Here is a 23,096-nt window from a genome sequence, read left to right as displayed (position 1 = left end):
GAGACTGCTCACAGTGTGGTGGTGCTGTTTACAGCTGAGCGCCCTGCTTGTGTTCCGTTTGGCGCTGCTCCAAGGTTCGCTGCCACGCTTCTCCAGCCAGGACAACCCCGCTGCATTCCACCCCAGCAGGCTCGTCCGGTGAGTACCAATACAATTTGCTCCTTACGATTCCAAGTAGTCACGTGGTTTGTTCAATTGGAGTTCGTGTATCTATACCGATGAAAGATGACAATTTCTGTTCTCTGTTCCATATTGTAGTTTAGACTCTCCTGAAAGTCAGATGATTTCGAGACCTTCATATAATATTTTTAAATTTGATATGCGACCGACAATTTTCACACTTGTATACACTGCCGAATTTGGACAGTCATATCTTGGGAACCACACAGTGTAGAAGGTGGTGAATTTCCCTCTTTTGGTGCAGCTGTTACCTCCCAGAAGTTGCAATTAAGAATAAGCAAATCAGTGCTCTGTTTCTGGTAGAAGTAAGTTTATTTGAAAATACTGTGCTAGCTAGCAGTTTCTGTTAAGTACTATCATATATTGTTCTTTTATATGTAAACAACATAAGTGAAAAAGAAACGCAAATTTATGGGAAACAGGTACGTCAGATCTGAATTTGCATCTGAAGTAGAAGAAAATGCGTGTAAATATTGAGGGAGAATTAAATAAACAGAATAACGTGACTCTTGCAAGAACAGGCAAGCTGAATTTTGTAGTAAGGTAGATAGATGCATTTACACAAAAAATTCTCTTTCTTTACCAGTATTGGAGGCAATCAAACATATAATCACAGATTTTTCAAATCTGGAGGTACCAAAGGAATGTTTGCAGGAAAAGACACAAAATGAGAACCACTCCTTCAGTGACGTTGTGTGGTGCCGTTTATTTAAAAATGTTTCGTTGGCATCTTGATTTTAAGTTTACCAGTGCCTGATGCTGTAAAAATTGTAACGGTTGGGGCAATAAAAGAATGAAGCTTCAGTAGAAGTTGGGGATGAGATTAGGGCAGAACATAGCACGAGCAGTGCGACAGCTGGATGTACTTTATGTACGCCAAGCAGAGTTTCATGCTCAGCAGATGACACAAGAAGCAATAACGAAAAGAAGAAGGCAGGCAATAGGTAATTGCGACAATGAATAGAACAAATAAAATGATCCTGGGCAGTTCTAGTGCGTGAAAGAATCAGAACTATTCGTGTATGTGAAGGATAGCAATTAAAAAACTTCGAACATCAGTATCTCGGAACTAGTTTTCTGCTAGACACGACCAATCATCCCTAAAAGAACTGAATGTACAAACATGAAATTTCTGCAGCTTTCCAACGATAACGTTCAACACATACACAACCAAAACAATAAAAGTTTCTTGTGTTCTTTAATTGTGTGCTGAGTTACAAACAAAATTCTCCGATAAAATCGAGTATTTGAATAAAATGACAAATTTTGATATTATAACACTGTCACCCTAGGACGTACAATCACTCCGTAACAGATTCTGCATAATGGGATAAATTTTGCTGTGCTAGTCTGTCTGTGAATCCGTTCGCTCGTGACTGTTAGGCCGACCAGAAAGGGAGCGACTGAAATGAAACTCGTTGGTGACGCGAGTTGGTAACCGGTCACTAGCGATGACTATCCGTGTAGTTAAATTTGGTTCGCGCGACTGCACGGTGACTCACCAATAAATCGCTTTCAACGCGTTACCGAGCTGTTGCAAGCGACTCGACGCCCGTGTTGCCAAGCGATCTAAGTTGCGCATGTTCAGCTAAAAAGTGAGGTATGGTGGTCTTGCTGACCCCTATTCAATCCCTCCCATAAAAACCACACAGTTGATAAGAGTAGAGCTATTTTTGATTAAGTGATTATAACTGGATACTTTTACAGCAGTTTTGAAGTTAATGACGGTGAATTTAGCTTGCAGAAATAAGGAGCAAGGGCCTTATTTTAAAAAGTTTCTAGTAGTTTTGAAGTTAATGATGGTGAATTTAGCTTGCAGAAATAAGGAGCAAGGGCCATATTTTAAAAAGTTTCTCTATTTGACGTTAATTACTACCTTTCAAATCAAATGACAGTCTGGAGGAAATACTCTGTAGTTGAGGAACATCGTTACGTTGTCCTCATCCGTCTTAGCTGGTATATTTTCCTCTTGTTTCTTTCTATTGTTTAATTACAGGCAATATATCGTCGTTCCTTGAGGGTTGGCACCACATTAGAACCTAATGTTTATTACCTGAACATGTAGCTGCAATTTTTTAAAACAAAATTACTTTTTACTTTGTAATTTAACTTGGACAGGAAGCAGCTTTCTAATTACATCTTATAACTAGTACAAGGAATTGACAAATGTTGTTGCCTTAGTACGTTGTAAATATTCAGCACGTTCATTAGATACAGCATTTATAACTAAATAATATATAACTTGGAAATGAATATTTTTTTTAACAATCACACAAAGTAAATACGCAACCGAAAAGGAAAATTTAACTGAGGATGAACAACCAAGCTGGAATTATGGTGTTCGAAAGAGAAAATCCTTTTTTTTTCCTAAAATAAGAGATTTCTATCCAGTATTTATGTATAGCGTCCTTCAGACGTGTCTGAAGATTTTTAGGGGAATTCAATCAATAGATATTTCTGGTAAAAAGCAGAAAGTGTATGTGACTATTTCCCTTGATACAAAACAAAAGAAAACAACAGAATTTCTTTATACTATTACGAAAATATCGCGCTGTCGACAGGTAGCCCCATATATTGAAGGGTGGTTAAAGTATCTTCCATACTGCGGGTCAATGGTTGACAGTACGCAAATACTGAATGACAGTACAACAATCTCCACTTTAATTCCTCTACTTTAATTATTCCAGTTCACTGATACGTAAATATGTGCCACTGCGATTAATTAGAAACGTGTAGATCATACGTCGTAGTTTTATTGAGCCCTTCTTCGTGCTACATTAACAATTTAAGTAAAGCTCGTGCATTCGGCGTTCTAGACTTCGAGGTAGTCTGTGGCCTACATTATCGCGCAGCATGAGCTTCTGACTGAATGTAACAGTAACGATACAAACTGGAATTAAAAACAAAATTGCTCCAATAAATTTGAGTGGTGAGAAGGCTGGGGGTTCTTACAGAAAGAACAACCAGTACCACTGTAATGTTCTAACTAGCTGTGTCTCATCTACACACGATTACACTGCCAAATAACTTTTCACGAATCATTTGACTGCTTTATCTACGAGAAGTTTCTTCCACAACGTATCACACTGTTTCAGTGAAGTTCCACAGTACCAATTACACTCAGCTGCTTTTGTTGTATCCATGTTTCTACATTATCTCGCAAAAGATATTCTGTTGACAAAATCGTAAACCAAAGGTTTCCGCAGCTTAGGTTATTCTCATTTGTTCTCTTTATTTCGCCGTCATTGTCGTTGTGAGATACAAATTTCCAGAATTCTATTTTTTCTTCAAGTGAAATATGATTGACATATTACGAGTTCTTCGGCTATTAAACTCAGATACTTTGAAGCTCTTTATGACTCTGACGAGTTAGAGGAGGGCAACAACTACGAGTGTCTCTAAAACAAAGCCTTCGGTCAAAAGCAAACAAGTGATGTTTCGTTCTCTTCAGAGAGTAATGGGTGTAACGTTACACTCAAAATAGGAAGGCATCTCCACAATGAAAACGTTGAAAGGTCACACATAAACACGAAACGTTTCCAAATAAAATGTACAGATTTCACGTATGGATGTCTTTCCCAATATTCCATTGGCCTGTTATTTATGGTAAGAACTAAAGTGACTACTTTAACTAAATATCAGTTTCAATAACCAAGCAAGATAAAAAGATTCCAGCGGAGACTAAACAAAACATTTACGTGAGAGGTCATTACATTTGCTAGCACAGTATTTGATCTAACAACAACAAAAGGTAAAAAAAGATTTGGTCTGTGCCAATGGTCACCCGTGTAATCCACTGACCTCGGGGAACACTCAGACAGGAAAACTACTGCTAAAGCTGACTTCATACTGGCCGTGCGTTCGCACGTTGGGCGTTGAGCGTACCGCATTTCTGACGTCATAGACCGGAAAAAGTATGTTGGGAAATACATTCCTGGAAATTGAAATAAGAACACCGTGAATTCATTGTCCCAGGAAGGGGAAACTTTATTGACACATTCCTGGGGTCAGATACATCACATGATCACACTGACAGAACCACAGGCACATAGACACAGGCAACAGAGCATGCACAATGTCGGCACTAGTACAGTATATATCCACCTTTCGCAGCAATGCAGGCTGCTATTCTCCCATGGAGACGATCGTAGAGATGCTGGATGTAGTCCTGTGGAACGGCTTGCCATGCCATTTCCACCTGGCGCCTCAGTTGGACCAGCGTTCGTGCTGGACGTGCAGACCGCATGAGACGACGCTTCATCCAGTCCCAAACATGCTCAATGGGGGACAGATCCGGAGATCTTGCTGGCCAGGTTAGTTGACTTACACCTTCTAGAGCACGTTGGGTGGCACGGGATACATGCGGACGTGCATTGTCCTGTTGGAACAGCAAGTTCCCTTGCCGGTCTAGGAATGGTATAACGAAGGGTTCGATGACGGTTTGGATGTACCGTGCACTATTCAGTGTCCCCTCGACGATCACCAGAGGTGTACGGCCAGTGTAGGAGATCGCTCCCCACACCATGATGCCGGGTGTGGGCCCTGTGTGCCTCGGTCGTATGCAGTCCTGATTGTGGCGCTCACCTGCACGGCGCCAAACACGCATATCACCATCATTGGCACCAAGGCAGAAGCGACTCTCATCGCTGAAGACGACACGCCTCCATTCGTGCCTCCATTCACGCCAGTCGCGACACCACTGGAGGCGGGCTGCGCGATGTTGGGGCGTGAGCGGAAGACGGCCTAACGGTGTGCGGGACCGTAGCCCAGCTTCATGGAGACGGTTGCGAATGGTCCTCGCCGATACCCCAGGAGCAACAGTGTTCCTAATTTGCTGGGAAGTGGCGGGGCGGTCCCCTACGGCACTGCGTAGGATGCTACGGTCTTGGCGTGCATCCGTGCGTCGCTGCGGTCCGGTCCCAGGTCGACGGGCACGTGCACCTTCCGCCGACCACTGGCGACAACATCGATGTACTGTGGAGACCTTACGCCCCACGTGTTGAGCAATTCGGCGGTACGTCCACCCGGCCTCCCGCATGCCCTCTATACGCCCTCGCTCAAAGTCCGTCAACTGCACATATGGTTCACGTCCACGCTGTCGCGGCATGCTACCAGTGTTAAAGACTGCGATGGAGCTCCGTATGCCACGGCAAACTGGCTGACACTGACGGCGGCGGTGCATAAATGCTGCGCAGCTAGGGCCATTCGACGGCCAACACCGCGGTTCCTGGTGTGTCCGCTGTGCCATGCGTGTGATCATTCCTTGTACAGCCCTCTCGCAGTGTCCGGAGCAAGTATGGTGGGTCTGACACACCGGTGTCAATATGTTCTTTTTTCCATTTCCAGGAGTGTATTTCCGAACCTGCAGGGCAATATTTAGCGTATCGTGTATTCTGAACGTATGTTTCAACGTAGACCAATGAAATGGAAAAACGGCACCTACGTCGCATGAACGCCATCTCTCTTCAGTATAGAGTGGTGATAAGGCATCTTGGCTTTCAGTTGAAGCCCACATGTATTTATGCCGTTCCCTCAAAATCACAATATTAGTCTCTCCCAAAAACCCGACGTTAATTATGTTATTTGGTGTGGTAAAATGAAATCGTACTTGTGGTTAAAGAATTATTGTAACCTGTGTATTACGAAAGCGTACATTTCAAGGCAACGGAACATTGATGATTCATCCAAAACGGATTGTTCTTGGTAAAATTTTTGATTAAATGTCTGTCAATAATATTCTACGATTAAAGCTCTCAGTAGAAGGTAAGATGCAAAGTATCGTCGTAAATCATTCACGGTGGGAGTAGCAGAGTCGCAGAATTGTAAAACATTGCGTGAATTGTTGCTGCTTCGCGTCTTTCTGAATCGAAAAATTTTGTTATTTAACCTTTGTGTTTTCTGATACTTTCTTATAAAAATAGGTTCGTTATGATCAATGCTACGTAAATATAAGTGTGCTCTTTTTGAGAAGTGATTTAGTGCGAATGGCTTAATATACAGAAAGCTAAATATTTTGCATTTCCTTGTTTTACGTGTAGTATTTGACAGGTTGTAAGGATTCTGAATGGACATAGTGCTCACGTACGAATGAACTTGTATAGCTCTATTTTTAATGGGACTTGGGCATGGCACTTTCCCTTTTACCCTACAACATGTTTAAGGACATATATATGGCAACAGAACTAACGAAGAAATTTTACGGTAGTTCATTTTGTAAACGGTATAATTTGTGAGCCAGATATAGCCGATAACTGCCTCTGGACCCGCTGCGATCTCCTATACCACTTTGGGGACACGTACCGCATGTGCAAATCGTTTCTGAAGGTTCAGGTGCGTGCTGAACTCGGCACGCTCGAAGTTGACGTTCCAAAGCGACGGCTTGTGCTTGTTGTTATGTTAGAGAGTAATTAAAGGCTTCACCTTCACTGCGATAACAACAGTACTGAGGTCCGTTTCTGCCAGAAACTCTCATGCTTCTGGAGCAGTTTATACCTACTAATTTGCCCGTCCTCTGGATGTGGTGAGAGAATTGCCCGAGTTACTTGTCATAGTGACGTCACGTACAGTTACGAGCCGACGTCGGTGGCCTCGCAGCGAGAGCGTGGAGAGCGGGGCAGTGAGAGCGGAACGGACGGCCGCCCGCTGACAGAGCCGGCCCTCCAGCGGAGTCCCTGGCAGCGGCTCTGCGCTGCGCTGCGCGGTGCGGTGCGGTGCGGCGCGGCTGCTCGCAGCGCGCTATTGTGCCGCTCCGCCTGCCTCTGACAACTGTATTATGGGGCAGATATCTCTCGAAGCGCTGCGCGGGCTGCGAGCCGCCGCTGGAATTAAATAACGATTCCTCCACCCCCGATCCCAGCGCGGGCCTCCCGCCGCTAAGCCGTCCGCCGCGCCCTCCTGCTCTTGGCTTAGCAGACACCCCCGTTCCACACTTCCACTCCCCTCCCTGCCGCCTCCTCCTACCCTCACCGCTCACTCACCCCAACCATCCTCCCGCCTCGTCTACTGCGCCGATCCTACCCCACTTGCTACCCCGTAGAAGGTGTCAGCAGAATCTCTGACCGAGAACGAGCTGCGGACACGCGATAAATTGGACTTCCACCACGGTCGCGCCTATACTCCTCCGTTACAAGTGGACCTGAGGCCTCAATTCAACATTCGAGTTTTCCCGACGTACTGCGTAAGTTGACGAGATTGTTGGTTTGCAACTGTCCGCGACTGAATTCTCGCAGTCATCGTCCTTGGGGAATCTTGTATGGAGTAATTATAATACCTTCTGTAGTAGCCGCGCGGGGTAGCCGGGCGGTCACGAGCTCCTTATCACGCTCCGTGCCGCTCCCCACTTCGGAGTCATTCTGGCATGGGTATGTGCATTGTCCATAGCATAAGTTAGTTCAAGTTAGGTTAAGTAATGTGCAGGCTTAGGGACCGATGACCTCAGCAGTTGGGTCCCATGACACCTTACCACAAATTTCCATTTCCTTCAGAAGTATGCATGAGTTTTTATTTATTTGTGATCATTTTCGGTGATACTCTCCACAATCCACCATCTTCAGTCCATAGATACTGCAAACATTGCATTAATTACTGTACAAAAAGCATGATTATGGTACCTGTTTTTACATTTTAAATGATGAAATTTTAATCCAATAGACTAAAGCAGTTTTCATTATAAAGGGTTTTACAGGTATAAGTAGATTTTTTTATATGTGATTCATTAAGACATCCACACATCAGTGTGCCGCTTCTTTTCTTCCTTTGCCTCAAATATTCTTCATACAAACATATCACAAAATTACTACCTGGTGTTTTCCACGTGGTCCTAACTGAACCGCAGATTGGACCACGCCTGCAGTAAATACTAACAGTTTGGCATCCACATTACAACGCATGACTTGCTGCCCTGGAGAAAGTAAGATATAATGGCTTGCTCCAGCCACATGTACTTGGTGATACTAACCAAACTAAAAACATACTTGTAATACCTATAATGATTAGTCTACAAATTAAGAAACTTCTGATGTAATATTATTGAGTACATTGTATTCTCTCACTAATAAAAATATCTGTATTTGTATCCATAACACACTTCTACTGTGTGTGTCACCAGTTAAGTACTAAAACTGTAAAGACATCACCTAGAGATAGTGCCTCCACTGTATCAAATTTGTAACAGTTATTGCGAAGCCAGATATCCTATACAGCACTCCTTAATAGTCTTAGGAGCAGGACAGTGTTCCTCCTGTGTGACACATATAAAACTGTCAAATTATGTTGTGTGTCATTTGCATGGTAAAAGATTTAGCCATATAAGTGAACAGTTGTAAACTGGTAAAAATTGAAATAGAATAATGCACTATATAATGTATTACGATTTGAAGGCACATCTAATGCGAAAGTGTAACAGGATTACTCCATGAATGCCTACTTAACTATCCCATATGTTCTCATTACATACCTTCTAGTTTCACAACTAGAAACCAAATCGTATGTACAACCACAGTACACCATCTGAATATTCGCAGATTATATCTTGACCATAAATGGAAATGTCTTCTACCAGATGATTCATTCTCAAACAACTTTTATATCTTTATATCCCATTCCATACCAATGACACATTGTTCACCACAGAATTTGACGGCTTTTTGCGGCAGGGGCCAAGGAATACAATTCTCCTCCGTAGCCTAAATAGGTTCAAAAATGGCTCTGAGCACTATGGGACTTAACATCAGAGGTCATCAGTCCCCTAGAGCATATAACTACTTAAACCTAACTAACCTAATGACATCGCACACATCTATGCCCGAGGCAACCGTAGCATCGCTCGGTTCCGGAATGAAGCGTCTAGAACCGCTTGGCCACCGCTGCCGGCCCTAAATAGGTTTTAGACCATGTCCAACAACCCAAAAAAAAGAGGGTAAGCTATTTCGGCTTCCGATAGCTATTAACGATCTCTTTAAAGTTTTAATACTATAATAATCACACACACGCACACACACACACACACACACACACACACACACACACACACATATATACACACACACACACACTGTAATGGATCCGTGAACCCACGAACATAGATGCTAGTATCCGACGCCCAGGTCGATAGCAGACAGGAATCGAATGTCGAAATCTGCAGTAGGCAGTGAGTCGAGTGTCGAGTGAGGGGTAGTACTGGAGAGGGTCGAGTGAGAAGTAGTGCGGGAGAGACAGGCAAGAATGGTGGTCGAGTGAGTTGTAAAGGGTGAAATTCACCAGAGTATGACGAGTGAGCACGTCCCCCTGATCGTCGTGGTGTTGACACTCACTAATACCGATTCGCGAGTGATATGAAACAGAAAGTGACAGGTGCCGAATTGCGTGTTTCGCGTCAACCGCGTCGGCCAGCAATAACCTTGGACTGCAGTGAGGACTGTTGTGGATGTTAACCATCATCATTGCGTGTGACGAAATACCCGAAAATCAGCAACCAATAAGAGATATAACTGTAATTAGACGTGTAAGGCGAAGGTACCAACTGCCTCAGATTTTGTGTGTTAGTAGGAAATATATATCAGTTTGTACATCGCTAGTTTTGTGGTCCTTAATAATAGGCAAACTTTCAATCATTCCACTATTCAGTCGCAAAACAGACGCACTCGTTTGAAATACTCGCAAAACCACAGAAGGAAAACCGATATTCTTCACCCATTAAGCACGTGGTCATATAATCATAATAATTAACTGTTTGGGGGCTACGATAAATTACACAAAACCCAATAAAGGAATTAATTGGGGGTGTTTCAACACACACACACACACACACACACACACACACACACACACACACACACACACACACACACACATAGATAATGAAAATTTGTTCAGTGTAACATAGTTAACATTTCATCATTTAACAAAGTATGTGTAGATCTTATGATGTTGTCTTTTATATAGCATGATAAATGAATTGTTTGCTGTATCTAGGAGCCTGAACATGGACTACATCACCGAAACCAGTCACAGATATGTAAAATCTAGTACGTACAGCTGGAGGTGTTATCATTATTTCACATAAATACAACAGTTGCTGTCCCTGTACAAATCAGATGGATGTACGGAAATTGGATATCATTGTTTTATGGGCATTAGGCTCTCGTACAATCATATTTCTGTGCCTAACGTTTGTCTCCAAAAGCAAAGAACATCGTCAGAGCCTATATATACTCTGATATAACTTTAAAACTTATGCAAGCTAAGTAACTGCTCTACCACGCAACACTCTGCCCGTGGCGTCATCAGTCTGTTCCCTGAATTTGCAGAGTCGCTCGGACATATCTTATGGAGCTTGCTGTAGGATAGAGCTGATATATGCTGTATTTAGCACTAACGCTCACAAAAGTCTAATATCATTTCTTCTTCCATTCTGTTAACGTTGTTTCTGAGTTTTGGAATTTTTGTGACCTCTCCTTACAAACCTAGCATAGCTATGAGTCGATTTGGATAAAACTGTAATATTGGAGAAACGTACTGGTGATTCCCCTGTCCCAGTGATTGATCTGTTACTCCTGATTTGCGGTATTTCCCAGACGACAGTTACTCTTATGTTACTTAAACGTGGCGTTTAAGTTCCTTTTTTTATTTCCTACGTGCGTTTTACAGTATGTACCAAGGATTTTATGTACTCCTGCTGTGCAAGCGGGCATCGTTGGTCCTTTCAAGTGTTCACACATCCACGCACCTTTCTTGTTGATTTAAACACTGTGTGAACACCGTATCTCACCGATACGATCTGTGACCTTCTTTCGAAATAGAGCAAAACTTTCCTTTTAATACGATTCACATAACTCCCTTTTGGTTGGTTCTTCTCCACTAGATGCACCAGTACTTTTCGGGTGTAGTGACCTACGTCTCTTTTTGGTTTTTAGCCAGTTCTACTGAAAGTAATTCTTAAATGATCGAACTTTTCCTCCAAGTACAGTGATTTACATTTCGCTTACTTCAGTCCACCAGCTTTTGATCACATCTCATTTCTGATAGGAACGATGACTGATTTTTCCCGGTTTCGGTTGCAATGCCTCATGAAAACACGTCATAAATAAATCATAATCGATATGAAAGTACAACCACAATGTATAAATCACAGAACAGCAAAAATAGTTACATACATTTACAATTAAAATTAATACATCATGAAATGCACTCGTATATAGTGCACAGGGTGAAAAGTGTTTAAACCGACAAACTCTGGGAAGTTGTAGGGGACATCAAAACAAATATTTTTCCCTAATGTCGTTTTTCCTGTGAGGAGTATTTAAACCGGTAGACGAAGATTTCTCTAGCGGCAAATTAACTAAACCAATAAACACCTTTCCATTTTTTTATGACCAAGAGACAACAACTAGGTAGCAGATACGGTCCAATTAAGCAGTCTCCAACAACACCGACCCACACATTAACGAAGAGCTGAACTTTATGACCGCCAGTAACTGTGGCATGTGGGTCATCCTCACTCCAAACATGCGAATTGTGCATGTTGAAGACTCCAGCATGCCAGAACTTTGCTTCATCGGTAAACGACACGGAGGAGGGAAATGTAGGATGAATTTCACACTGTTCCAGGTACCGCTGCGAAAACTGTGCTCTGGGTGGATAATCAACTGGTTCCAGGTTGTGGACACGCTGTAAGTGAAATGGCCGTAACAACTGCTCTCGAAGAACTGTTCTTACATTCTTCTTATTCGTCCCCATGTGACGTGCAATTGCACGAGTGCTGATTGAAGGATCCTGCTCCACATGCTGCAAGACAGCTTCCTCAAATTTCAGGGTTCTTACTGTGTGACGATATCCCTTTCCAGGTAATCTGCTAAATGACCTGCTCCCACGCAGACGTTGGTACACAGCCTCAAAGGTCGTATGATGCGGGATACGGCGATTAGGATATTGTTGTTGATAAACCCGCTGTGCAGCTCGTCTGTTGTGGTACGCTATGTAGTACGCACCAACCACATCAGTGTACTCTTTCCAGGTGTATCGTTCCATTAATAAACAGACAATGCACTACTACACTGGTGGACAGCAGCTGCCTTCAACTGAAGAGCGTAATACGTCCTCTAACAACTGACAAATCGTACTACGGCCTCTAACAACTGAAGAGCGTAATACAGCCTCCACCGGTTTAAATAATCCTCATAGGAAAAAATGACATTAGGGAAAAATATTTGTTTTGATGTCCCCTACAACCTCCCAGAGTTTGTCAGATTAAATACTTTTCACCCTGTACATCTTTCCCTGCATATATTTCTCAGGAACATATTAAAAATAGGTGAAATACCCCGATTGAAACCAATGTTTTTTATGATTACATCGATTGATAAAAACTGCCGAAACCTAGAAATCCCTTGCAAGTAGGTACAGAAGATAAAAGAAACACTGTTTTATGTGATAACAGTATCACGTAAGCACCACATGTGCATGTCCATTCTTCTGACTAGAGGTTTGAGGGCTTCGGCTGTTCACTTATGTAGTAAAATGGATCACATACAGCCGTCCTTATAACGTTATTTATGATACGGCGACCATATAATAAAAAACATCGAAAGGATGGCTGTAGGTGTTCCATTTCATTACGTTTCCCGCTTCGTCGCTAGTGATGTTCACAGACAGTGTTCAAGTAGCCATGCGATAAATATTGTTCCATAGATGTTGCTACAAACGACATTTGCGTACCAGTCATAGCCTAATAGGCTCAAAACGAACAGATGTTTAGTGAACAATTGTTGCAACTTCAGCAAAACGGGCAACCAGCTCCTCTGGAATGTCTTCTACTGTCTTGTACACCAAACTTTCCATCTCGCCAAACAAAAAGAAATGCATAGGAGTTAGACTGGGAAATATGGCGGCAACGATACTGGCCAGTCCTTCCGCCCCCGACCAAAAAAACCTCAATATTAGGGAAAAACCTTGTCCAAATGTTCTGTGACATCAACGGCACACTGTGGTGCGTTCGCGTCAATATCGCTACCTGACTGCTGTCAGGGTATTTTCCACTATTTCCGGCAGTACTTCTTGGAGAAAGATACTGTTAGGCAGAAGATGCAGTCAAGTCAGATTGTCCATAAGCCACAACTCTCGGCCAGAAAGAAGGAAAATGACTAATCGGAATTACATTCCCGCACAGAAGAACGGACTTTCGAAACCGGTTGTGGCGTGTTTGTCGCTGTTAGTAGTAGTTTATCCTGCAGTGAAGTAGAAGTGGATAGTTCCTGTGAACTTTGTTCGTCACGGAGGATACCACCACTGATCTGCCACCCGAGCTTCGCACATCGAAGAGAGGTCACTGGCCCTTGTTGCGACTTTCGTTAAGAGCTGACATGGCTCACCCGCATAACTAGAATCGATTACGATGAAAGCGAGACTACAAGAGACGGAATATTCGTCTTAGATTCCGCTTGTTGTAGGTACTGTTGGGGAGATTAGGTGTATTCTCACATAATGTTTTATTATCCGGTTAAGTTGTTGTGACCGGAAGGTCTGTACATCACCTGTAGGCGTTGTTGCGGATCAGCTCCTATAGGCTACGCAGTAAGGTAAATGTCGAAAACTGAAGTTGCTACGTGTACTGTGGTAGTGACAGCTTAGCAGAGTTGGCTAATAGAGAATACCTTCGAAGAAAACGGAAACCCCAAGGTTAGTAGTTATGTACGTTCTATCAGCATAAACAGTTGTTGGACTGAGGGTACAAGTGGTACAAGTGACATTTCTGAAGGAATGGCATAAGCGCCCTTTTTGAAGGTTACGTTTGGTCCCCTTCAGAGTGTAATAAGTATAAACTATTTCCGGCATAGATCTGTAGTCTGTGGTGATGAAGGTTAGACTCTAAGCGAATGCCTCGGCCGCATCTAGAACACCACTAGCCCGTCAGAGGTTGGGTGCAAAATAACTGACTGACGACAACACAGAAATGTCTAATGTCGATCTTTAAAAAAATGTTTAAGGTAGTACTTGTCTTTAGAAGCTCCAGTCGGCCAGTAGCATTGATTACCAATTATAGACGGTGGGACCTAACGAAAGAGTGTTGTCCCTTACAGCGTTTGTTCATCCTTATTAGTTAGTGCTATGGTCCCGCATTTCAGTCTCTTCCGTATTAAACAGCAGGGGTTGCAAGGTGTTATGCAACCCTAGGTGAGAATTCAAAAACCAAGCGACCTCTTTTTTACAACACCGGTCTCCCCGACGTCCCGCCCCTCCACCAATACAATATCGAACGTCACAACAATACAGACCTACGATAATAATTTTGATTGTGAAATTAAGGTGATCTGACGTGCTCATTTTCTTGCTAAACTCAGTTTTCATGCTTTGACCTCATTTCCTTTAAAAATGATCGAGGACAAGAAATGTCCTTAGTTTCTTATTTTTTGTCCTTAATTTTTGAAATTTCCCAAAATCATTGAAATGAGATGAATCCGCTGAAGATTCAATACAACTGGCGCTTCACAAATGGTCTGCAGAGACGTAAACAAACAGAGGGACTGAAGGAGGCATTGTATCAAGTCTCAATACGATCGCAAAGCAGCACACGTAGCCCGCTGTAGCTCTCGACAGAGATGAATCAAGGTCGCACCTGTTCAAGTTTCGTTCTCAGTAGCGGCTGCTTTAGTTCTGAGTAGGTAAGGCACTGTATTTACCTTCGTCAAAGTAAGTAAAGACTTACTAAGCGATTGTTACGAAGGATTTTGAAAAGAGTTCGGTGTTTTAATTTTTCCTCTTTTTCAGTTTTTCTCCTCATTTCTTCAACTTTTTAGCTATCTGATTTGAAATTATTTTTTCCACCCTTTGCCGCCCCTATAACATTGACGCCCTAGGCGGCCACATAATTTTGCCTAACGGTAGAAGCGACCCTGGTCACACCGGTGGCTATTTTCGCAGATCAGAGCAAAATCCTAACCCATTCAGTTGTACAAATTTTTCTGTAAACTGATTTTGATGCAGCATTAGCTCCTTGTAGGAGTGGGCGGGCAGTAAGCGTGGCGGTGCGCAGGTTCCTGACCTTCTGCTACCTGGCGGCGTTCAACTGCTGGCTGCTGCTGTGCCCGGCCACGCTGAGCCACGACTGGCAGATGGGCTCCGTGCCGCTCGTCACCCAGCTGTCCGACTCGCGCAACCTGGCCACCGCCGTCTTCTTCGTCTGCAGCCTCGCCGTCGTCTACCGCGGGCTCAGCGACCTCGAGGTGAGCACAACAACCTTCAGCGTGCCGCAGTGCCAGCATTAGGTGCATCACTTCACTGCTTTACGGCACAAAACAGGTGCATTTCTGATATCAAATTTCTTAAAATTTAATTTTGTACTGGAAAAACGTCTTAAGTAACATCAATTCTCTACCTTATGTCCCTCAGCCTTGATGCACTTGCTCCATGTCGGGAGGCTTCATGAGACCGAGGTGGAAGAGTCACGCAGATACACTCCTTCATCGTTACACAACCTCTTCATCCAACAAAACAAGCTTAGAGTCACTTGCATCAGGCATTAAAGGTGGAAACCGCTTTGTCTTATGTCAGTACAGAACGATAGGTACCCCAACAGACAGAATTCAAAATTTTGATTACTGTTGTGAACTGAGAATCCTTCTATCTGACATGATGACTCATAAAATCGGCCGACGTTGAGGGCCAAAATGTAGTGAATCCTTCACTAAACCGGGATGGTTCCTTTGAAAGGGCACGGTCGATTTCCTTCCCGATCCTTCCCTAACCCGAGCTTGCGCTCCGTCTCTAATGACCTTGTTGTCGACGGGACGTTAAACACTAACCACCTACCCTACCTTCACTAAACTTTCATATTGCACAACGTGTCCATAGTTAAGTGACATCAGTAACGAAGTTAAATCAAAAATTAAAAGCTATGACATAAGGGAGGAATTAGAAAATAGAGCACACGATTTCGACGAATAAAACATGAAATGACTCCATTTATTTCAGTAACTTTTATACGCAAAGCAGAACAAAAGAATTGAAATCTCAGAACCGACTTCACTGGGCATGGACAAGACTCAGTTATTAAGGGAAATCAGGGAGAAACGAATCATCTTACAATTTTTCATATTTTACGTTCAATGCTGGGGCGCTACTCCAGAACATGGAGATTCCTGCCAATTCTAGTCATGTGGAGAATACAACGGGACGGCATGGAGAATTTTAATCGAGGACGGAGACGTGTCAGGGTAACCCATGCAGCTGAGGGACCCACTGTGTCAAGGCACCTTGGTGGGACTAACGCATCTGCCTAAAAAGCAGGAGACTCGGGTCCGATTCCTGGTCTTGGTACCAATTTTCACTCGCTGCTTCAGTCTATGTACATAATATCATAACTGTATGAGACCAGCAAAGTCTCTGAAATTGTGTTATTTCATTTGCAAATGGGTTTCGGACTGGGTCCCCCATTTTGTTCGATGCTGAGCTGCTATTACAGGAACATGGAGAGCCTCGTCAGTTCAGATCGTGTTTAAGAGCCAATATAAGATAGACTGGAGGGCAGTGGGAATGTGGATCGAGGAGGGGAACCGTGCCAGGGTAATCCGTACAGTTGAGTGAGCAGCTGTACCAAGGTGGCTTAGTAGCTAACCCACCTGCCTTGTAAGCAGGAGACCCGGTTACCATTCCTGGCATTGGTACAAATTCTCACTCACTGTATCAGTCTTTGAGCATAAAATCATATCCGTATGAGATCAGTAAAATCTCTGGAATTGCCTGCTTTCATTTTAATTTTTCATAATCATCTGTGTGGTGATGGCCGGCCCCTGTGGCCGAGCGGTTCTAGGCGCTTCAGTCCGGAACCGATCTGCTGCTACGGTTGCAGTTTCAAATCCTACCTCGGGCATGGATGTGTGTGATGTTCTTAGGTTGGTTAGGTTTAAGCAGTTCTAAGTCTAGGGGACTGATGACCTCAGATGTTAAGTCCCACAGTGCTTAGAGCCATTTGAACCATTTGTGTGTGTGTGTGTGTGTGGTGATGACGGTGGCAGGTGCTGTCTCTGGAAGGCGTGTCGCCTCGTAGCTGTGTGGCGCAATTAGACGCCTGTGCAACGTGGCCCCCAGCGGTATCCACGTTGACAAGTTGCCGTGTGATCCCGTAACCGAAGCAACGCTATCCTGGTGTCAGAATGTGGACGCTTGGTCGAAAAGCTTCCATGTCCTCACACTTCAGTGCTGTCTCAACGACCCGCTCTCTCTCCTTTCTCGTCCATCTCTCAGCCCAACGATTTGTCGAAGATTTTCTCCTCTCGACGTTTTGCATTGCCGGAATAAATTGTCAATGCCGCCCACTGACTGACCACTGTTTCATGACCACGCCTGCCAGTGCCGGGTGGAAGTTTCCTAGCAGCCACGTAACATTCCTTTGTAATGGCTCTCTCTGTGAGGGGCCTGAACAATATCGTGTTTTGTGTTTCGCCTAAGAATCTGTTGGCGTTCGTGATTTATAATGAAGTCCTTATTGTCCAGAATACGTCATTTTAAGCATTCTGAGATCTATCGCAGTTCTATAGCTTCACAAACCTCCCTCTGTGAATTCTTGGCGCTTTGTGTATGCTCCTTTCCCGAGTCTGTGAGGTGTTCGAATCATCAACACGTTCTTCCCTTCTAAGACAGGTAAAAGCGGCTGCCTCGAGCACCAAGAATTCACACGTCACTGCGGATGCATTCTTGACTCTCCGTCGCAGTGATTGGAGGGATCCATAGTTTTTAACAGGCTTCTCCTAGTCAAAATCAAATGGCTATGAACACTATGGGATTTAACTTCTGAGGTCACCAGTCTCCTAGAACTTAGATCTACTTAAACCTATCTAACCTAATGACATCACACACATCCATGCCCGAGGCAGGATTCGAACCTGCGACCGTAGCAGTTGGGCGATTCCAGACTGTAGCGACTAGAGCCGCTCGGTCACTACCGCCGGATTTCTCCTAGTCTGCCACGATGTTTCCAGGGTGTCAATTCTTAAGTGAGGCATGAGCATCTGACAGGCTACCATATGTGTGTTTGAGAAATGGTTCCAACGTCTGCGTTTCGGGTGCTCGCAGCATGGGTTACGTGTGTTTTCAAGGTGTCAATTCTTAAGTGAGGCATGAGCATCTGACAGGCTGCCCTATGTGTGTTTGAGAAATGGTTCCAACGTCTGCGTTTCGGGTGCTCGCAGCATGGGTTACGTGTGTTTCCTTGGTCCTGGATGGCTGGGTTTTTGAACCGGCGAAAGTGGCAGCTGACAGAGGTAAATTGTATACGCTTCCACCTGTCAAGCGAAATCACACATTTATTAGCTCAACTCTCGTCTTTCTTTTGATTTTTGGCTTCATATTTCGAAGTACCTCACACTGTCACTATCAACATTTTAGGAGTGTAATGAATCATCAGTATACTTCTCTTATGAAAAAGCACTGTCATCATGAACTCTCCTACAGAAGTTTTTCCTTAGGCGCCGTTGGCGAAAATTGACATTTCAAAAAAATGGTTCAAATGGCTCTGAGCACTATGGGACTTAACATCTGTGGTCATCAGTCCCCTAGAACTTAGAACTACTTAAACCTAACTAACCTAAGAACATCACAAACATCCATGTCCCAGGCAGGATTCGAACCTGCGACCGTAGCAGTCGCGCGGTTAAGGACTGCGCGCCTAGAACCGCTAGACCATCGCGGCCGGCCAAATTGACATTTCCTCCATATCTCATGCCACTTACATTGTATTTTATCGACTGTTACTAACAGGAAACATTAAATTTGATTTGGGAATTTCCATAGGTAACTCATTGTCTGTGTTTGCTAGTAGAAGTGGTGCTCAACTTTGGAGTAGCTAAGAGACTGATGAACAGGTGCAAACGCTGAACCGTGGCGAATATGCATGTCATGGCAATGTCACCAGTTGTGGCCCGACTATCGTCGTGGATCATTCGCATACATGCCTCGTCATTCATGTCCGTTTCGAAGTGCGTGGCGGCGGGTGGGACGTGGGGGGGGGGGGGGGGGGATACCCGCCAAGTATCTTCTGCTGACGATTGTCCACTTCTAAAGATAATTAGCTGCTCGAAATTTCCAGTCTCTCTGCAGCTATATTCAGTAAATAATCTCGGCAGCTTCAGTCCTTTCAGAGATTACCATAGAACTAATCATTCCACTAATTTCTCTCTTGGTACACAGAGTCGATAGGCTATATGGAAAATATGGTGCTCAAGAAACACCTTAAACTAACTACGCATAGAACAATGAACCAATGAAACTAATACTCAAGAACAACAGCGAGTTTAGGGCACGTTGCAGTTTTGTCACGTTGTCGGTTCAAATGGCTCTGAGCACTATGGGACTTAACATCTGAGGTCATCAGTCCCCTATAACTTAGAACTATTTTAACCTAACTAACCTATGGACATAACACACATACATGCCCGAGACAGGATTCGAACCTGCGACCGTAGCGGGCGCGCGGTTCCAGACTGTAGCGCCTAGTACCGCTGGGCCACCCCGGCCGGCTGTCACATTGTCGACCTATTAACGAGAAAAAATTGACTTTACTTATTAACTTACCCTCAAAGGGGATAAAATACAAAATGATGAGCTAGTAGAAGTAAGAGACGACGAATGGGGTAATCAGACACTTTTCTAAAAGTGATGTTCCCCAACTTTCAGATGTTGAAAATCTGGTTGTAGCACTATCTGCTGTTACTAAATATTCTAATTAAAATGTCACAAATCACCATCAAGTCCATGAAGGTCTACACTTACCATTGCTGAGTTCGTTTACATTCGTCTGTACTGTGGGGATCGTCCCGGAGGTAGGCAGTTCGGGTCCTGGTGGTGGTATTCACCTCCGTCCGGAATTAAAACCTAAACCTCTGCACAACAAGTCGGTTGGGTATTCTAACCTCGTCAATAATCTTGATGTTACTGAAGTACTTCCAAACGACTTCATCCTTCTCCTTGTCTCATCAAAATAATACACATAAATGATACCATTCTATACCCACATTCTGTATACACACATATTTCACTCACCTATTCTCAACAGACACACTTAATAAGGGGGTCATTGCACGCGAATATTCCCCTCTGCAACTTGCAGGCAATGACACACATTCTTTGGAGGAAGCTGTTTGAACATAGTATTTGTGTGTGTAATTACATGACGTTCAGTACAATCTGCGTGACGTCGTAAACTACAAGAAAACATGATCTTAATCTGAGCAAAGGAAGGTTGTTGTTGAATACATTCTTCAATGGTTCAGTTTTATTTTCGATAGCTAAAAGCTGTCGGCACAACAAACTGAATATATTTCAGAACCTTCCTTACTGAACAACAGGCACTCTGGCATAACAGCAGATCAGATTATAACTAGTCAAATGTATCAACATATAAAATTCACTATGAATTAGTCAGTCTTTAGAATAACACCTGCCACCCCTCACACTAAAATTCTGTAGATGGGAAATGATCAGCATGCATGTGTCCACATAGTCACTAGAGAAAGCATTCAGTTCCCAGATGCAGCGTTGGAAATAAGATTTTTGTAATGATAACTCCTTAAGAGTCATACACTCAAGAAAAGTGAGCCAGACATCTTTTTAACAATATCTGTTTTCGTTTAACTTACACTTATTCTTATTGTATGGTATTTGTCGGCGTCTACAGTTGTAAATGAAGTTTATGAAATAATATTTCGTGTCCATTCACATTTGTTTCTAGTATTTTATCCATCTTCAACTTTATTGAAATAATCAGCAAACAGTCGCACAAATTAAATTTAATCTCTTTACCGGTTTCTGGCACCTAGCGCCTTTCTTCAGAAGTCGTAATTATGGAATTTTCCGCGATTTTCAAAAGTAAATAATGTGCTACATACATCTGCGGTCGCAAATAATCCGATTATTAAAATAATAGCTTCTGAAGAAGGGCAATGGATCACTTCTGTTTACTAACATTTATTAGCACTGCTTTCACCAACCAAACACAGCAGACACAAACAGATAATCGTATACCATTATGCATTAAAAAAAATGTGTTATACATGGAAAGCTGTTACAAAGCTATCTATGTAGGCAATCTGCGAGCGACTTCCACTATAAAATAGCCGGCCGGAGTGGCCGACCGGATCTAGGCGCTACAGTCTGGAACCGCGCGACCGCTACGGTCGCAGGTTCGAATCCTGCCTCGGTCATGGATGTGTGTGATGACCTTAGTTTAGTTAGGTTTAAGTAGTTCTAAGTTCTGAATGAGATTTTTCACTCTGTAACCGAGTGTGCGCTGATATGTAACTTCCTGACAGATTAAGACTGTGTGCCGGACCGAGACTCGAACTCGGGACCTTTGCCTTTCGCGGGCAAGTGCTCTACCATCTGAGCTACCCAAGCACGACTCACGCCCCGTCGTCACAACTTTACTTCCGCCAGTACCTCGTGTCCTACCTTCTAAACTTTGCAGAAGCTTTCCTGCGAACCTTGTAGAACTAGCACTCCTGAAAGAAAGGATATTGCGGAGACATGGCTTAGCCGCAGCCTGGGGCATGTTTCCAGAATGAGATTTTCACTCCGCAGCGGAGTGTGCGCTGATACGAAACTTCCTGGCAGATTAAAACTGTGTGTCGGACCGAGACTCAAAGTCGACCGCGATAGGGAAAGGTCCCGAGTTTGAGTCTCGGTCCGGCACACAGTTTTAATCTGCCAGGAAGTTTCTTACAAACACCTATCACTTAAAAAATAATTTTGCTTAATCAGTAATAGCCACCCACATTAAGGACACTGACCACCCACGCCAGTTTATCGCAGTTGTTCTATACACTTTACGGAAATAGGACCATAGGTGAGCTTATATGAAAAATTATAAATTTTTGAATTGTGGCACAATAAAAGGTCTTGCTTAGTAGTAGGCTAGAAACTAATAATGTAAAGCGTTTCAAAAAGAATCTCCAGAGCGGAATGCTTGTCTCATTAATATTATAGGTTCAAGTGGTTCAAATGGCTCTGAGCACTATGGGACTTAACTTCTATGGTCATCAGTCCCCTAGAACTTTGAACTACGTAAACCTAACTAACCTAAGGACATCACACAACACCCAGCCATCACGAGGCAGAGAAAATCCCTGATCCCGCCGGAAATCGAACCCGGGATTATATTATAGGTACTTTATTAATTTTGTGATATCAAGGGGAAATAGTCGTCAGCCGCAGTTTCTCTGAAATTTCAGCGGATATTTCTATTGTGTATTTTTGCGGTATATTGCTGGACTCGACCAGAGAAGTACTGCTTGTCACGTCTTCCATGGAGAGCTTAACGCCAGCGACTGATGAGCGCTCCGGCATGGCGTTAGCAGTGAGCAAGAGCCAGGGCGGTGCTGTAGCTGCTGGAGTGCTTGCTAGTCTTCGTGTTTTTATGTCCCCGTTAACAAAATGTTCAAATGTGTGTGAAATCTTATGGGACTTAACTGCTAAGGTCATCAGTCCCTAAGCTTACACACTACGTAGCCTAAATTATCGTAAGGACGAAAACACACACCCATGTCCGATGGACGACTCGAACCTCCGCCGGGACCAGCCGCACCCCGTTAACTGGCAACGACAAAACGAATGTCGTACTAATCTGAATTGGAATCGCTCTATTATAGGAATAATCATTTTACTCGTAAATAGAAATAAGTCGCCGCTTCCCGTCGCATGAAACAGTTGAAGAACAAACAGTACCTGCTTGTAATGACTCGAGCTACACGTGTCGAAACAACAGAGAAAATGCCCCTGACGACTCTTGGGAGAGGCATCGTGTGTGTATTCTTCGCCATCGATCACGCCATCGACTACGTCATCGACCAACGGTCCGTCTCACTGTAAGTGACCATAAGATATAAAAGGTGTTCTAACAACGCCGAGTAGGATTTATATGGGGTGTATCT

General features: G+C 43.6%; 1 protein-coding gene across 1 annotated transcript in view; it reads left to right on the top strand.

Moving 5' to 3' along the window:
* Positions 1 to 23,096, top strand: part of LOC126281673 (protein O-mannosyl-transferase TMTC1-like) — a 568,931-nt gene that overhangs the window by 393,115 nt on the left and 152,720 nt on the right. The window contains exons 6-7 of the mRNA XM_049980827.1: positions 35 to 138; positions 15,209 to 15,398. Of these exons, the coding sequence (XP_049836784.1) occupies positions 35 to 138; positions 15,209 to 15,398 (294 nt within the window). The remainder of the gene's footprint in view (positions 1 to 34; positions 139 to 15,208; positions 15,399 to 23,096) is intronic.

Source organism: Schistocerca gregaria, chromosome 7 (genome assembly GCF_023897955.1).
Source record: "Schistocerca gregaria isolate iqSchGreg1 chromosome 7, iqSchGreg1.2, whole genome shotgun sequence".
Lineage (NCBI taxonomy): Eukaryota > Metazoa > Arthropoda > Insecta > Orthoptera > Acrididae > Schistocerca > Schistocerca gregaria.
Note: the sequence above shows the minus strand (reverse complement) of the source record. Positions and strands in the feature narration are given on the sequence as shown.